Source organism: Peromyscus eremicus, chromosome 9 (assembly GCF_949786415.1).
Source record: "Peromyscus eremicus chromosome 9, PerEre_H2_v1, whole genome shotgun sequence".
Classification (NCBI taxonomy): Eukaryota; Metazoa; Chordata; class Mammalia; order Rodentia; family Cricetidae; genus Peromyscus; species Peromyscus eremicus.
In genome coordinates, this window is record NC_081425.1 from 101,911,952 (window position 1) to 101,914,781 (window position 2,830).

General features: G+C 41.0%; 1 protein-coding gene across 1 annotated transcript; it reads left to right on the forward strand.

Annotated features, from left to right (window-relative positions):
- The first annotated feature begins 210 nt into the window (after window positions 1–210).
- On the forward strand, window positions 211–1,050 carry LOC131920166 (nucleophosmin-like). The gene has a single exon (XM_059274569.1). It carries the CDS (start codon window positions 305–307, stop codon window positions 1,046–1,048), a length of 744 nt encoding a protein of 247 aa, XP_059130552.1. The 5' UTR covers window positions 211–304; the 3' UTR covers window positions 1,049–1,050.
- The last annotated feature ends 1,780 nt before the right edge of the window (window positions 1,051–2,830 follow it).

Consider the following 2,830-nt stretch of genomic DNA (forward strand, 5'->3'; position numbering starts at 1 on the left):
AGTAGCAGTTTCTTAGGCAGCCTGTCCATGGCTTCTAATTGCATACTGATAGTGTTAAAACACTTAAAATTAGCTCTGGTGTGATTCCATCCTGCATGTCTGTTCTAAGGAGCAGTAGGTAGTTTCCTCCACCCGACTTCTCTGACACCGAAGTGCGCGCCTCCACCTCATGGAAGACTCGATGGACGTGGACATGAGCCCTCTCAGGCCTCAGAACTACCTTTGTGGTTGTGAACTAAAAGCTGACAAGGATTATCACTTTTAGGTGGATAATGATGAGAATGAGCACCAGATATCACTAAGAATGGTTAGTTTAGGGGCAGGGGCAAAAGACGAATTACACATCGTAGAGGCAGAAGCAATGAACTATGAAGGCAGTCCAATTAAAGTAACACTGGCAACTTTGAAAATGTCTGTACAATCAACAGTTTCTCTTGGGGGCTTTGAAATTACACCACCTGTGGTCTTAAGGTTGAAGTGTGATTCAAGGCCTGTGCACATTAGTGGACAGCACCTAGTAGCTGTAGAGGAAGATGCAGAGTCAGAAGATGAAGATGAGGAGGATGTAAAGCTCTTAAGTATGTCTGGAAAACGATCTACTCCTGGAGGTGGTAACAAGCTTCCGCAGAAAAAAGTAAAACTTGACGAGGACAATGAGGATGACGACGAAGATGATGAGGATGATGAAGATGATGATGATGGTGATTTTGATGATGAGGAAGCTGAGGAAAAAGTTCCAGTGAAGAAATCTGTACGAGATACCCCAGCCAAAAATGCACAAAAATCAAACCAAAATGGAAAAGACTTAAAACCATCAACACAAAGATCAAAGGGTCAAGAGTCTTTCAAAAAACAGGAAAAAACTCCTAAAACACCAAAAGGACCTAGTTCTGTAGAAGACATTAAGGCAAAAATGCAAGCAAGTATAGAAAAAGGTGGTTCTCTTCCCAAAGTGGAAGCCAAGTTCATTAATTATGTGAAGAATTGCTTCCAGATGACTGACCAGGAGGCTATTCAAGATCTCTGGCAGTGGAGAAAGTCTCTTTAAGAAAATGGTTTAAACAGTTTGAAATAGTTCTGTCTTACTTAATTTCTGTAACAGTTGATATATCTGGCTGTCTTTTTTTATAATGCAAAGTGAGAACTTTCCCTACTGTGTTTGATAAATGTTGTCCAGTTTCCATTGCCAAGAATGTGTTGTCTAAAATGTCTGTTTAGTTTTCAAGGATGGAACTCCACTCTTTACTTGGTTTTAAGTATGTATGGAATGTTATAATAGGACATAGTAATAGTGGTGGTCAGATGTGGAAATGGTAGGGAGACAAGTATACATGTGAAATAAACTCAGTATTTTAATAAAGTAAAAAAAAAAACACTTAAAATTAGTCCAAGTGTCTGGCCAACAGCAAACAGGATGCTAACAGATCACCCAGTCCTGGGGCTGCATTCTCAATGCTCTTTCAATGCCTTCTTCTAAGCCATCAAGTCCTTTTATAGAAGGAGAGAAATATTTGAAGGCAACTCTCAATGTCTTCAGCTTGAATGGAAAGACTATTCATCCTACAAACACTGATTTGTTATTAACAAAAGCATTTTGTTAGGTGTTTGTTAGCATGGAGCTCAATGTAGGCTACTAGAACTAGAACACCAGAGTCATGCACAAACCAGGTAACCACCCTAGGCTTAGGCATATTTTGTCATGTAGAACCTCTATGTGTCAATTTGGTGACAGGTCCACCCTCTGTGCCTCCCAAGCTCCTCTTTTGTCTGTTCAGTTTTCTCCAATGCAGTAAGCACCCTGTTTAACCTTCTGTCACATCCAACATGGCTCCAGGGATGGACCTGACTGGGGCAGCAAAGGAAGACGAAAATATAAACACAGATGAACAGAAAAGCTGCATTTGGGTGTACTGGGCTCTCTGATAGAGAAACAGTAGCACCCAGGAAGCTTGGCATGTATATTCTATATAGTTGAATAGGGAGGCTGGGTTATTGTAGGCTCGATCAAGGAGACAGGATTGGCTAATCTTAGTAGGAGCGGTCTCTATAGGGCATTACTCTTTCAGCTATAAATATCTGGTGGGAGAAAGCTATCATGGACATTTTCTGCTCATGCTCTCAGCATTCACACATTGACCAATGGAAGGCTTTCCTAGCCCCCTAAGCCTCACACTGGGTGGGAAGGCTTTTCTATTTACCCATAAATCTGAGGCTTTGGGGTCCTTAACCTGGCTGTGCCCATATCAACAACATACATTCACTCAAGATTTTATTCACTCAGGTTTCCTTTGCTCTCCACATTTCTCTCAGCTAAATTATAGAGGAATATCATCCCTTAAAAGATACGAATAGCATCTTGAACCCATGATTCTTTTTTTTTTATGCTTCCTGTCTGTGTCACTACACCACACCCTCTTCATTGTATATTTCTTCTGGACAAGAGAATAAACAGGATGAATCACTTTTCAATGTTCTGAATTGTCTAGTCAAAGAATATAAGTATCTTAGATTCAGTAAAAATTGTCCAATTGCAAGAAAACTAATCAGTTCTTTTAACATTCCTAAACTTGACATGTGTCAAAGTTGGACCTAGTGCACTGGCAAAATGAACAAGCCTAACGAATGGCCTTTTGGTTTACCCAGTGTCATACAAGAATACACAAAATCACTGCACACATACGTGCACGTGACAAAGGACAGGTATTTTTATAGTGGCAGGAGCAAGGGGCATGCCAGGAACCAGAGGATGGGTAACACCTCCCAAAGACACCGCTCCCCATCAGCAACCTACTCCCTCCAGGGAGGCCCCAATTCCTTAAGATTGTACAAA